Source organism: Alligator mississippiensis, chromosome 5 (genome assembly GCF_030867095.1).
Source record: "Alligator mississippiensis isolate rAllMis1 chromosome 5, rAllMis1, whole genome shotgun sequence".
Taxonomy (NCBI): Eukaryota; Metazoa; Chordata; order Crocodylia; family Alligatoridae; genus Alligator; species Alligator mississippiensis.
This window is the reverse complement of record NC_081828.1, coordinates 181,141,008-181,154,962: the sequence shown is the minus strand read 5'-3', so window position 1 is coordinate 181,154,962 and position 13,955 is coordinate 181,141,008. Positions and strand designations below refer to the sequence as shown.

The window sequence follows — 13,955 nt, the reverse complement described above, 5'->3', positions numbered from 1 at the left end:
GCCCTTTCTCCAAGTTAGAGAATAATAGAGATGATGAAACAAAATATCTCTTAATTAAAAAAAAACATGTCTGAGAGATTAAGAGACCAATTGTGGTTGAGGAGATCTTCATAAGCTTTAGTGGCAATTGCTTATCTTATCCAAAAGCAAAATTTGGTTCAAAATGCTTCATAAAAATGCACAGCTGTTCCTTTCATTATAAGGGTAAGACAGCTTGAAGAAAAAAAAAGTCTGTAATTCTAGCTGTAGCAGGCCTGTCTTACTCTCAGTGAGTTACAGCTGGCAGGCCATTTGAATTTCCCGTGAATAATATTCTCGTCTGAAAACAGAACCAAGGGGCAGCACGGCATGAAGTGGTTTCCGTAGCAACATTATTTGTATATTGAAAAAGTGACTGTTTGTTTTCAGGGGAATTACATAGATATGTGACGTTAACTGTCTGCTTAGATAAAAATAACACCCATTTGATGAATCAAACTTAGAAAAGATCAATTAGATGTGTTTCTCAGTTTGATTTCAGTGTTGCTACCAAATGATTCAATGAATAACGTTCAGATGTTTTTCATCACCATGCCTAATGTATGATTTTTAAAATTTTTATTTTAAGCTACAGATCATTAAATACTTCAGATTTTTCTGTTGCTTGCAAAAATTAGAGGCTATTGCAGGAAGAATTGGTTTTAAATGGAATCCAGCAGTCTAACTTTTATGAGGAATCTAACTGGATTTGCCTTCATTTAATTTTGTAGGACTAAAGTCATAAAGGAGTGTATAAGCATTCAGCCCTGCTCCAAAGAATGTCATAATTGTGACTTGGAGTAATTTACATCTTATCTTCATTTCCTCTGCCTGTTGCATTTCATAGTTGCAATTTGAAGAGATGTAGACACAGGTTGAACTTGTCAACTTCTTGTGAGGATCACCATCACTAAAACTCTGTGCCTTACCACCAAACACAAATGAAGAAAAGTTTTGCAATAATTGGGAGAGGTCACTTTGGAAGTTAGAAATTCTCAGATTTCTCTAGCCTCACCTGGGAATTTTTGAGTAAAACAATAATTACAATTGTTTTTAAATCCTTTTATTCACTTCTAAAGCTTTGGAAATTCATATATTCACAGGCCATTAGGCTTGTGGCTAAGGGTGACCACCATTTTTGTTTTAGGAGAACTTCTGTGCAGAATTTAACCTTGCTATTCCTACAAAATGCCTGTAGATTCTGGAAACTACAGCATGCTTTTGTTTAGAAAGGCATCAACTTTGAATAGATTTCTTGTCCCTCATACCTCCAGATAGAGCTAAATTAATTTAAAAAAATTCTAACGGTTCCACAAGATCTACATCTTGAACAGCAGCAGCTGAGGACTTAATAAAATATTACCAGTCTACAATTATGTGTTTGCAGTAAGTGGCAGACTGCATGGTTGATCAATATTTTTCATCTTATCATGTATGTGTGTGCAAAGTAGGACAGCTCCACCTGATGGAGTGAGGGGTATTCAGAGAAGAGCTTTTGAAATTAGAACAAAGTTAAATAATCTTGGCTAGCTCCAAAAAATCATCCATCTAGCTCTTTGCAATCTTCAGAGAGAGAATTTTATAGTGGGGAGGATCAGAACAGAGAGAGGTTTCTGACGAAATTCTGACAGAGTACATGCCAAAGACTCAGCAATGAAGATGTTCAGGCATGGTTTCTTATGCCAATTATTTGCTGGTTTATGTTAGAAAGATATGTTTTGTGAGTCAGAAGATCAGATGAATACCAAACCAGGGCAAAGTGATAAAGAAGCACGAGGGAGTTCATTTCAAACATTGAGAACCATAGCAACAAGTACAGAAGTAATAAAGAAAAATGTAACGTGACAGCACTTGAGGCCAGAAACTAAGCACAACTGGGCCAAGATATGTCACATTCTCATTGTTATCAGGTTTTTATCAGATGCCTTTTCCTCAAATGTGTGATATCACGAGTGGGACCTGTGAAGAAAGATGGCAGAGTGTTTTCAAAGCCCTCTACAGTATTTGGGCCAATGTTTTGCAAACCTCAGTGTCTGCAGTAAGACTAAGGCACCAAAAAGAGGGACAAGTTTTTAAAAAGGTGTGAGCATCCATAAACTTCCAGCAAAATATTTGGGTGCTTGCTTAAATAGCCAGTTAGGTACCTAACTTTAAATTCTAAGTTTTAAAATCCATAAACCAAGTATATTTTTGGTGAGAGAATAATGTAGCAATTTGTGTTAGTGAGCTTAATCCTTTTGGGTAGCAATAGAAAGTATTTCACCACTGCTTGTGTATGCTCCCCTGCTCCTGGCAAAAATACCAACATGCCCAGTGTAACCTGGAGATCTGAATATACAGCATTGCTTACACAGAACATTCAGAGCTCATAAGATGAAAAAGGTAATGAATCTGGAGTTACCTGCTGGTATCTGAGTCTTGAGGGCACTTGGTTTCATGTGTTCAGGTTTTTCCCCATTACCAGAAGGGATAGAAGCATACTGTCTTCCAAAGGAAAGCTGAGATTTATGAAATCATTTGACTGTAGAAGCTGGGCCATGAACCCTGCTCCCTTCCACGACCAAATATCATGTGATTTAAGTTAAAATTACAAGAGTTGGCAACACTTGAGTTTGTTTTAGGTTTCCTAGTCAAATAGGTCTTCAATCGAGTCTGGGCTGTTCATCGTGTCTTACAATTTCATTGCATTCATATCTGCCATTTCCCTTTCTTCCTGGCAACCTCCAACATGTACAAGATAAGAAAGATGCTGATTATTCCTATGACAAAAGACAGCTATTATATTTAAAGACCTGTCACTGAATTCAATTTGGGCCAACATTTCCCTCAACTCTAGCTGTGCTTCCTTTAGTGCACTTTGCTATTTTAAGGTGGCCGTTGTGTTGTGTCTCTGTGTCTTTTCTTTAGAAGCCTATTACAGTTTCTCAGATTGAGGAAGCTGCTTTTTCTCCACTGTTTTTTTGTTTGTTTGTTTGTTTGTTTGCAGCTCTATGATGGACCCAGCACCCAGTCCAACTTGATAAACACTTTTTGTGGAAATACCATTCCCCTTGTAGGGAGCACCACAGGAACCAGTCTTCATGTGGAGTTTTACTCTGATGGAATCACCTCTAAAAGTGGATTCCAGATGCTGTGGTATATCAATGGTAAGCTACCCAGAATCTCTCTTACTTAAAGTATATGATTCCTTCTTTTCGACAGTATGCTATTTCCAGCTTTCTTCATTCAGATTTAGTATGTCGTGTGTGTATACACACTAACAGACTGACTTGCATCCCTATTAGCATATTTCTTACTGAAAAAAGGCCATGAACTCAGTGTGCAATATGACAGAAGTACCTCTCACCCCTGAGCAGTACTTTGGAACAAAGGTGAGGTGCATATGCAGGGCCCTGTAGGTGAATTTTGTGCAGGCCGGGGAGCAGTCCGAGGCCCTCGGGGGGGGGGGGGGGGGGTTCACGCGGCGGGCTGTGGCCAGCAGCCCGGACATGCCGGGTCGGGGAAGGCAGGCGGCACGCTAGAATTAGGCACGGACACTTAGCGGTTGATTTAAGATTATTTTACTTACACCAAAGATGGTCGCGGTGCAGGCAGGAAAACTTGCTTGAGTTGCAGTTACAGACAGAAAAGAAGAGAGGCAGACTAGAGTTCCTTCCCATGAACCTTCTAGCCTATCCGGTTGAAGGCTCTAAACCGCGAGCCTGTCGTGTCAACCGAAGAAAGTAACTCGAAGCAAAGAGCTCTGAATACACTCACACGAAGTTTGCTAGGCTCCGTGGAACTTGCGCGCAGGGAAGGGTACGTCAAGGGATCAGGCGGCGACGGGGAGAGGCGAGAGGCTGATCAGACCCCTATAGCCTTCTTGAGATACAGGCTGGGTCCAATAGGCTCTGCAGCGCTTAGAGATCTTCACAAGATGTGAAGTTCTCCTCCTCCAGATGGTTGTGGAGTCCTCCTTTGCGGGGTTCTCCTCGGAGTTCTCCAACTTGGGCGGAAACCGCTCAAGCCTCTTATACGGCTAGCAAGCCAATCGCTAGCCGCCATGTGGGAATAATTTAGAACTGGCCAATAGTGAGACACAAATTTGTATACGAATGGCGGGAACTCCTTGCACCGTGCATTTCTCTTTTGCAACTAAGAAATGCACCCTGCAAAGAAAGCTACGAGTGGCGGGAAATAATTTAGCAGTGCCGAAGCGCACACAAACAAAAATCACACCCTTGGGTTGTGACAAATTTGTGAAGCTTCTCATGTGATGTACTTGATATGTGAAGAGGAAACATAATGCTTCATTAATAGGGTGGCCATTGGTCCTGTTTTATACTGGACTGCCCTGTTTTTAAGCCCTTTGTCCCCTGTCCATTCCTAAATGAGGACCCAACTGCAAAAAGTTCTGTTTTTTCAGTTTGTTGGTGGAAATGCATGTCAATTATTTGTCCTGGCAATCTATTGTCTGTGCCCAGAGGTAGGGGGCTACACAGCCAGGAGGAGCAGGATTTGGAGCCAACCAGGGAGGGAGGGAGGTGGAGGATCCCAGAGGCTGGTCATTCTGTGCCTGTGCGAGGAGCCTTGGCTGCAGCACACATGCAGGCACAGTGAGAGCTTAGGCACTGTTTCATACCTGAGCTCCCTGACCCTGGGCTGGGCGAGTAGAGGTGGGCCCAGGCCCTGGGGGCAGCTGAGCTGCCAGGGCTGGGCAGTTAGTCTGCACACACCTCCCCACCAAGCTGCCTCCGCACAAGATAACAGCTTTGAGAGCTGGCAGGTGGAGCACTGCATTTGTATCTGCTGGAATGCCGGTGGGACTGGGAGGAGGATTTTGTCACCGTCTTTGGACCGACCAAGCAGCCTGGTGAGTCCCTGGGCAATTAATCCATTATTTTTCCTCCACGACAGGCAAAACTGTCTGTCTCCTGAGTAAGGAGGGGTAGGTCCCACTGGGCAGCTGGCTGCACTGCCACAGGCATCCAATGCCCGCTGACTCCTCTCAGCCCAGTTCTGACCAGAATGGTGCCGGAGCAGATTCCCAGATGCCTAGTGTCTGTTCTGAATGCTGATGTGGGGAGGTGAGGTCCCTCTGCAGTGTATGCCCCTGGCTCCCAAGCGTGGAGCTGGGCTGGAGTGAGAGCAGATCCCAGTAGGGGGAGGGGGTGCTCGAGTCTCACACCTGCTATGCCACATTCTCTCAAGGCTGGTCTGTCTAGAGAGAATGGCAGAGCTGTGGGATATGTGAAACTGCAATGCAGGGGGAGCAAGGCGAGGCTCCGTGCTGGCTGAGCTGCAGAGACTCACAAACTTGCTGTTTATCCTACCACTTGCCCTCCGTCATTTCACAGGGTGCCACATGTTCATTGCTGTGTGGTTCATGGACCCAATATAGCACTCTTTTTGTAGTAGCTCCACCCCTCACTGCTGACTGGCCAAGGAGATGGTGGCCCTGCCCCTCACCACTGATTGACCAAGGGGGCTGGCAGTCCCACCCCTCACCAAGGGGATATTCCTGTATTCTGGGGGGGGGGAGTCATTAAACAGGGGTCCAGGCTGAAACACTCAGACCTCAATTAGTCCTCAGTTTCAAAAGCGTACAAGTTCAGAGTGTACAGATCTGGATATTTAGTCCAGACCTCTGTAGTTTTCTTTGCTGGTATCTGCTTCATTTCACAAGTAATAAATTCACTTCCAATCCCCCTTCTCTGTATGAAATAACATTTGTTCAGGGTGCTTTTTCCTTGTGGCCTGCCTATAGCAGAGACTGCCACACTGTTAATTAAATAAGCATGTGTGCATGCCGGTTAATAAAAAAATCTCCCAGGGACTGTGTTGGTGCAAGGTTCTTGCTGCTTCAGAAATGAGGCAACTTCATTGCTCTGCCTATTTAGCTGCAATATTGCACTACAAGGCTGAGTGTTACACCACATCCCATCAAAGACGATCCGACCTTGAAAATAATTAAATAGCCACAGTTGCCCTGTCTGCCTAATCAGTTCACACTATTCAGCTTTGGCCGCATTGTAAAGCCGCTGAAATCTGCTGGGGAGGCCCCAGTCTGGGTTGCTGAGGTGTATGCCTTGCTCCTCATTGTTTGAATAGGAGTTCCTGTGCACAGCCACAGACTGCAGTCATTTGTTGGCTCCCAGAGGGCTCTATTTGACTAGACAGTTGGGTTTAGAATTCAGAGGAGGTCAAGGAGAGTTTTTGGGAAAAGACTGACATATGCGAAAGGAGTGAGATCTTTGGCTAGAGCCCAGCAGGGGAAGTGCTCCAGCACAACGGTATGTTCTTGTGACTGTGGGATGATGTCATCCTTGGGCTACACAAAGGAAGAAAAACTGGAGCCTTTTATGTACAGAGACAGATGACATCAGCCTCCCTACAGTAGCCATGGTTTTAGTTTAACTTTCTTTTCTAAAGCTCTGAAAGCTTGCAAAAATCTGCGGGGTGGGTAAGCCTCTCTTTCTTTCTCTCTTCTCCCCTCCCCCTTGCTTCCTGAACTCACCAAACTCACTGTTAGCCCTCCATCCCACATTCCTCTCCCATTGTACATTCACTTCTGTGTCAACAAGCGCCTCCTGATAATTCCTGTGCTCCAGACTTGAGCCATCTCAACCTGCTCATATTGGAATAAGTTCCTTTTACACAGATCCCAGCTTCCTTCCTTCTTTCTTTTGCAACCTATTACCCTTGTTCTTACTTTCCTCTGTTATCACAATATCTAGTTTTCCCATTTAACCACCTTGCTTAATAGTGTGGGGATGAACAACTGTGCTCTGCTGAATCAAATCAGATCTGCTTGAACATTCAGAATGCTAGGCCATGTTGTCTTTCCCCTTTCCCATTGGTGACAAAGGGGCTGGAATCTGGTCCTGGCTGAGAATCTTCTATGCGAGTGGACAGTATAGATGGCTCCATTTTCGGCTTCTTCCTTAGCCTCTACCCCAGCATTCTTCCAAAGGTGGCTTTTGTCAGGAGCCATGGGTGCTTGTCACACCAGGCTCCATGCGTTAGGAAAACTTAGCACGTGAAAATGTTTGCTTCTTGTCTTAAAATTTAGAATAATAATCAATTTTTTGTAATTTCTTACAGTGCCTCTGAATATTGAGTCTTCAGTGAAATACTAACTTTTGAGTGATTAGTAGTATGTAACTTTTCCTGCCTACGTCACACTGATTTTGCACAGGGCCTTCCTTTTGCTAAAGCTGGCTCTGTGTATTTCAGAAGTGGGAAAGGGTATAGTCTGATTACTTCAGGGGCTGGGACTAGAGCAGCGTTCATATCTTTGAACCATATCTCTAACCTAGATCCCAGATCTCTAGATAGAAGAGACTGTGAGCCCACGTGTCTCTCTTGTGGTGCCTCACCTAAGAAGACTGTATACTGTTGACAGCAGATTTTTTTTTAGCCCAAGGGGTAGATGACTGTGTTTTGGAGATTAAGGTCCTGTGATCTGTTCCCCAGGACATCACTGTGTCTATTAGTGGGGGGACATGGTGTACAGTCTCTATGGCTAGGTACAGACATTCAAAAAGCTCGAGGCAGAATAGATCTAAGTTATACAGTTTTCTGTAAGCAGAATAGTTCAGATCACAGAACACGCAGTCGCCTTAGTGGGAGGAGGCAAATCTTAAACCAGCTTCCACCATTTTTAAACCAGTGCGCTGAACAGTGCGCTGAACTTCTGTTCTGTTATGGATATAGCCTGGTTTCCGATCATACCGATAATAGTGTAATGTCTGTACCTGGCCACAGTGTGTGGTGTGTGTACCATGGTGATGAGAAGAATATGTCTAGATTTGCATCCAGACACTTTTGGAGCTCCACGACAAAACACCCCTCAAGCTTCCTTCATAAGCATCTTTGTTTGAAGCTATGGAAAGACCATAAAACCCCTGTTGAGGCCTGACACACTGAGCTACTTCTGCCACAGAAGGGCACATACCTGAAATGTTTTTGACTGTCAGAGGAAAAAACAGCAATCTTGGGTCTTTATGATATGCAAAACTAGTACCAATTTAACTATACTGATTTAGTTAAATTAGTGCCTGCCTCTTCTGTGGCTGCTCTTATTTCAGCTTATAAATACCTTATAACAATTTCGCTTGAGTAGTAAATGGTAGCACAAAGGATTTGGTATAAATCAAACCAGTATACCATTCTTAAACGGAAATAGGAATATCCAGCTATGGGAATTTCATTGATTTTACAAAGTCAGGCCTCAAACCAATTTAGTTAAATCAGCACAATTTTCTTCTGTTAGCAAAGTCTGAGAATATTTAAGGGGTTTGTTTCACAAGAACAAAGCTTGACTCTGCAAACTGTATGCTCCAGTCTCACAGTTCTGCAGGGGGGGAGTTATACAGGAAAAATTCAATTTTAGTTTAATGCACCTTTAAGAACCAGCAGCATTTGGTAATGCTCTGGGCATTGTGGGGCTGGTAGGATGATTGAATTACTTATCTGGAAAAAAAGAGGTGGAGGTCAAAGGTCTCAGTGCAAAATTACACCAGTGACAACTGTCACGCTCTGAGAAGACATGTGTTTCCTCTACCCCACCTATATCATTAAGCAATGAACAGAAGAGAGTCAGCTGCTTTTAAAGCTGCATCACTGCATTTCCTTAAAAGAATGAGTCGTTAGATGGCATTAGATGGCATGGCTTTGAATAAACCTAGCACATAAATTAAATTTTATCCCCACAGCACAGGCAGACTTCACATCTGTTACACGTTTCAGTTCTCAGTGTCATATGTATTGCCTTCCCCTTTAAAAATAAGCACTGCATACCACTGGGAACAGAATGATATGCCCCTCTGCCTCTCCAGACTCTTCTTTCTGCTGGATTTCTCAGGGAGGGCTGATTGGTGGAAAGGCTGTAAACAGGCACATTTAGTTCACAGCTATTAGTCTCCATTATTCTGTTTTCACATTTTTCCCCAGAAGGTAAAAACTGCTAAAAAGCAAATACTTGCTAAATATTGGATTTTTAGGTTTGAAAAATGTTGTTAGCCCTGCAACAAAGCATAGCAGAAACAGAGTGAGTCAGGATGCAGCAATCATTCCCTGCCCATGAAAGTTTGGCCCCCTGGGGTCGTATAGTCTAGTACAGGAGTGCTTAACCCCTAGCTCATGGACCTTGTCATGTAGCCTATAGGACTCCCCAAATGTCTGGAAATATGGCAGCAGGGGAGTAATGGCAGCATGAATTGACACTCCCCTGCTGCCAAATTTTCAAGGTTGTGGGGAGGCTCATGGGCCAAAAAGGTGGCCCTACACATTATATCACACCAGTGTGTGGCCAGATCTGGGTGCATGGGATCAGCCTCATGGACCAACCCTACTCACCAATCCCATGTGGGATCCAACCCTCAGACTAACCAGCCCTCAGAATTATTCAACCCACAGAGTTAGAAATTTGGGTGCCATTTGTTTAGTACAGTGGTTCTCAACTTTTTAAGACTCTCAAGGTTCCCCTTGTTAGACTCAAGGAGCCTTAGCAATATGCCAGCTCTTAGCTTTCAATCTTTTTGATGACAGAAAAATAATAGAGCAATTTTTCTTTTGCAAAGAACACAGAAAGACTACAATATGTCAAAATATTTTTGATGTTATGTGCACTTGCTGAGCTTTGTGGAGCCTCTCCCGAGCAGCCCTGGAGCAAGAGCCCTGAGCCTGCCACAGAGTATGCTCCAGCTGCCTGGGTGTTTACTTGTCTTCTCCCCAGGGAATACCACGACACTCTTCTGCCATGCCTTTGATGTTGAGTTCAGTCATGAGTGACTGGTGCCTCCTGAGGGGGCACCTGCAGAAGCCGCCGACAGTGGCAGCCCTGTCGGGGGGGGTACCAGCCCTACTGACAGCATCAGTGTCGGCCATCAGGAGGGGCACCGGTCCCTTCGGTAGGGGCATGTGCACCCACATGGACCCCCTTACCAATCACCTATGAGTTCAATAGTGGGGTTCCCCTTGGTGAAGGGAGGATGTGCTGGGAGGTGTCAATGGTGGATGCTCCAGGGGCTCCACCTCCCCCAAACCCCTGCAATGCACCAGCGTGTTGGGATGGTTGGGCGTTGGTCAGTCCGAACTTTTCTTGGGTGCTGCAGTCCCAGTATCCCCAATCTCATACCCTTGACCTTGGAGGTCCGGTGTCACAATGACTTGGACAGCTGCCTCTTTCCTGTTGGCCGTGGTCCATGGCTCATCTGCCATGGACCTGGCATCAGTTTAGTACCCCCACCCTGATGGGGCTTTTTGGGTACAGGGTCGACCCTGCGATGTTGGGAGTCCCTGAGGGGCCCTGGGGTGCTCAGCCCCCAACGATAATCCTCTGGCCTTTTGCCTGGCCTATGGGACCTCAAAAGGAACAAAAAGAGTGGTGAACAACTTAAACTTCAGGGAGGGCCTGGGGCCTCCTCCCTACTCTCACGTCCTGCATTGAAAGGTGCCAATTGTCCCTTGGCGCAATCCCAGGTCCCAGCTCACTCCCTGGGCCTGGTGCTCAGTACTTCTATGATGGGGAATGGACCCCCTGCTGGGTCCTCTCCCAGGCTTTCTCCTTGGAATCAGGAGTGTTCCTGACTGGCCCAAGAGGGGGACTCACAACCTCCTCTCTGCTGCATTACCACTGCCTTTTCCCCACTTCCAGCTTTTAACACCCCAGGCAGCATCTCCTGATGACGTCATCCTCCCGTGCCAGTTCCAGCCATATAGAAAAGCGGCTGATGAACCGCACAGGAGGTTTGTTCCCCTACTGCTCACCCTGGCTTGTTGCATCTGAAAAAGGTAAGTTTGCCCCACTCGCGGGGCTGTTTTTCCAGGGTTGTGGCAGGATATCCCCACCATGGCCCCAACCGCAAGAAAGGGGTTTCTGCCCCTCTCTTTTCGTCCCCCTGGAACACTGTGGATCCCTATTTGAGATCTATGTAGAACTTTTGGTAGAGGTGATATCTTTTATTAGACCAACTAAATAATTGCAAAGAAATGTTTTTTTTATTTGCAAGCATTTGGCCTCGCATGCCGTTCCTCAGGCAAAGGAGAACGCACAGATTGTAACATTTTTCCCAGGTAGAAATGAAAATTCATAATGTATAATATTTGAAATCTATTCATTTATCTTATTAATCATGCAGAAGTAGATTGTGTGTGTGGGGGGGGGGGTGTGAACAGGACAATAAGAGTGGTGTGCAGTGGTAAAGTTGCCCCACTTTGACTTCTGCTTCAACCAGTGTTTAAAACTAAGTGCCTGGGAGAGCAACAGGATTTCTATTCAAGCAGTACTAAAAGAGTCAATTGACCTCATGACTCATTATCATCCCCATGATTCCTGCTAATCTCTCTCCACTCCGAAAGTGTTAACAACCTTCTTTCTTTTTTAATGGTTTTGATATTCCACTATTCAAAGTATCCTTTCTTCTGCAATTTTGCAACCTGTTAGCTGTTTCTGGTAATGTCTCTCTTCTATTGCACACTTCTGCAGCCCTTAACTTATGTATCCCAATATTAACTCAGGTATAAAAATGACTGACAGCAAGGTATTGGAGGTTCTGTCAAGATGCTCAGGAAAACAAGATTTTGTTTTGTGAGTCTGAACAAGAGATATACATTTAACTATAATGAGTACAGGACTAATGAAGCTATATCCTCTGACTATTTTTGCCTAGTTTGTTGTTTTCTAAACTTAAAATATTATCTAGCAAATCTATGCACTTTCCAGTTGGGTTTTTTTTCTTTGATCTTAAAATGAATAACATAGCACTATCTCCTTAACATCTAGTTTCTCTACAACATGTGCCACATCTTCTGCACCCCCTTTTCAAAATTCTAAATCCACCCATGGAATCATGTGTAGGTGTTGAACACCTAGCAGAATAATATTGTGTGGCACGCTATGACACCTTTAAAAGGATCTCATGGCAACTCAGGAAACTATGGCCTCCAGGCTGAGAATTACTGGTCTAGTAGTTCAGGTAGGGAGCTGAGAGCTGGGAACTTCTGAGTTCTAATCACATTCTCACCACAAACTTGGTGTGCTGCTGAGGACATCAAGGCAAACAAGGTTTGAAATCTCAAAGTGGCCAGCAAGCTTTCTTGTCCTATTTCTGTGGGGCCAAACATGAGACAACTAGGGCCTGATTTTCCAAGACCAAGTACTTCAAGGCCAAAAGAAAGATTAATGAAGTGCTGTTTGTATGGAAGTTTGGAAATATCAGGTTCTATATAAATGCAAAGGCCGTGATTTTCTAAATTAAGGGCCTAATGTTAGAAAACTCAGTCTACATTTGGGACCTAAGAAAAAGTCTGCAGCTGTTGTGGGAACTGTGAATACTCAGGATCTTTGAAAATCAGACCTTTTATTTAAATACCTAAAACTTGGTTTAGCTATAAAAAAAGTTTGGTTTCAATGGGGGTGTTTTCACTCAGTGGCTGCATCTACATGAGACACTGTAACAACTGTGCAGTCATTTAGTACCTGTATAAATTAGTACTAAATGACAGTTGTGTCTACAAACAGCTGTTTCGTGATGCTGACTGTGCAGTAGCTTCATGTCACACTTCCTGCCATGCAACACTACTGTGCAGTAGTCACAGACTACTATGCAATCAGCATCTCATGTAGCCATGGCCAGTGTCAAGCTCACTAATATCTGCTTGGAGCAATGTGGATGAAAATAACCAGAATTGAGGAGATAGGTAGAATAATAGCGTTTACAAGGATACAGGACATGATTAAATTATTGGAATAGAAAAATGGCCCACTCTTTTAATCCTTACTCTCACAAATAAATCTTCAGCATGAGACATCCAATTATTTTCAATAGAACTTCTCCTGTGAATAAAATGGACTTGTTTGAGTAAAGACTTCAGGAGCAAATCTAAGTTATTCTGCGTGTAACACCGTAAGTTCACATTTGTACTGAAAGAAAAATGATCACGTATGTTGTTCCTTATAATTGGGACACTTTGGGCATGTCTACATGTGACACTACATCATAGTGATGTGATACGGTGATGTAACATCCATGGGTGTCTACTGCTGACCAGCAGCTACTTCACCGTAGTAGTGCGCTCCCCCCGTTATAGGATGCCACTACAGCAAAATAGCTGTTAAAAATAACCATGTGCTGTGTATACGGCATAGTACGGGCAGTTACTGTGCCATACTTTAGTACTTGAAAAAGGAAGCACAGCACACTAACAACATCACTGTAGGACAATGTGTAGATGCACCCTTTAAAGATCATATATGTTGTTCCTTATAACTGGAACACTTTTGAAACTAACTGAAATGTCATGTAGTATACAACAATCAAAACAAACCTAATGCCATTTATTTCCTGCCCTCTGGAATGTACAAATAAATAGAGCTGAAAATCTTGCAATGAATATAGTTGTTTTTTTTTATATAATACTACTTGTAGTTGCTGTATTTGAATTCTTCTTTTGTTAATGGATGCCATCTGCTAATTAACCACATGCAAAAATATGCAAGGATCCTGGATGTTTATAAACATCATCATTTGCACAGTCTTCAGTGATTACTAAAATTTCAGCCAAGGGAAAGAAAGGCCACCAAATAGAAGTTTCTTGAACTTTCTGTTTGTTGTTTGGTGTCCTAGCAACTAAATGGCTAGTAGATAGGTGCCGTATGTATTTTCCCAGGGAACTCCAAGACCTTTAAGCTGCTAAAAGAAAACCCACTTTTTCATAGTTTTAAATATATGGAAGAAGTTTCCAAAAAATGACTACAAGGAGAGTTGATCATAATGAGTACAAACTGTACTCAACTCAGCCTCAAGAAATTTTTTCCATAGTGCAGCTGTCTTTGTGCAGCCATCCAAACATTACAAGCCCAAATATTTCTGTGTTGTAGAAGACGTTAAGCTGGATACTGAGTCCTCTGAAAAACACTTTTAAACTTGAGTGAGAGCTAAAGGCACTTGGCA

General features: G+C 43.6%; 1 protein-coding gene across 1 annotated transcript in view; it reads left to right on the top strand.

The window, feature by feature from the left end:
• CUBN (cubilin) overlaps positions 1 to 13,955 on the top strand; it is a 241,539-nt gene that overhangs the window by 88,081 nt on the left and 139,503 nt on the right. The window contains exon 28 of the mRNA XM_019497851.2: positions 3,005 to 3,164. Coding sequence (XP_019353396.2) covers positions 3,005 to 3,164 — 160 coding nt within the window. The remainder of the gene's footprint in view (positions 1 to 3,004; positions 3,165 to 13,955) is intronic.